We start from the raw sequence: 767 nt of genomic DNA on the forward strand, positions 1-767 counted from the left end.
CTCTGGCCAGGGCCCCGGAGGCAGCCCAGCTCAGTAAGCAAATGCTGTAGCAGAAAAGGGGACGCTTCATCTTCAGACTTGATTACTCGCCGTTAGCTTTAACTGCGCTGTCTCCGTTTAAATGTGATTTACATATATCTCTCATATTGTGGTTTAAGTATTTCCCCAGGGGGAGGGAATGAATAAGTTTCATTATCACTACTTAGGCGAGGCTGAGGTTTCGGCTCTCGGCTCATGCTGCATAATCGAATGAGGCGCTGAGCCGGCTCCCACTTCCACACCGGCTCTTATTTGGAAACGATAACCTTTGCTTTTCCCCAGTGGGGTGGCCGGGCCCCACTGGACGCGGGGCACAGGCTGGGGGAGCCCTGGCACGAGGCTCGGCCGCCCGGTGTGCCGGAGATGGGTGCTCTGCCCCCGGCTATGGCACTGGAGATGGGATTTTCCAGCATAATTGGAAATAACCCAATTTTTCCCCGTGCTGTGCAAATTCCGATGGCCCAGAGCTGAGGGACCACGTGTGAGTGGGGCTTCGAGCGGTTGGGGTGCAGGAGGGGCAGACGTCGCTGTGTCCCGGCACCCTGTGCCACCAGGCTGGGCCCCGCGATGGCTTCGTGGGGATGGGGACACCGAGGCCATGACGGTGACGTCCCGGTGCCAGCTTTGGGGCTGCAGGGCTTGCTTTTGGCCCTTTTACACCCTGCCCTGCAAAACCCTGAGCTATTGCACCCTCAGGCATGGCCGTGGCGGTGGGGGGCACCCCAGGG

The 767-nt window shown here is 59.2% G+C and overlaps 1 protein-coding gene across 1 annotated transcript in view; it reads left to right on the top strand.

Annotated features, from left to right (window-relative positions):
* TRPV4 (transient receptor potential cation channel subfamily V member 4) overlaps nucleotides 1–50 on the top strand; it is a 10,650-nt gene extending 10,600 nt beyond the window's left edge. Inside the window, 1 exon segment of the mRNA XM_035896682.1 lies at nucleotides 11–50. Within this exon segment, the coding sequence (XP_035752575.1) occupies nucleotides 11–50 (40 nt within the window).
* Nucleotides 51–767: the final 717 nt, after the last annotated feature.

Source organism: Egretta garzetta, unplaced genomic scaffold (genome assembly GCF_000687185.1).
Source record: "Egretta garzetta isolate BGI_Z169 unplaced genomic scaffold, ASM68718v1 scaffold390, whole genome shotgun sequence".
NCBI classification, from domain to species: domain Eukaryota; kingdom Metazoa; phylum Chordata; class Aves; order Pelecaniformes; family Ardeidae; genus Egretta; species Egretta garzetta.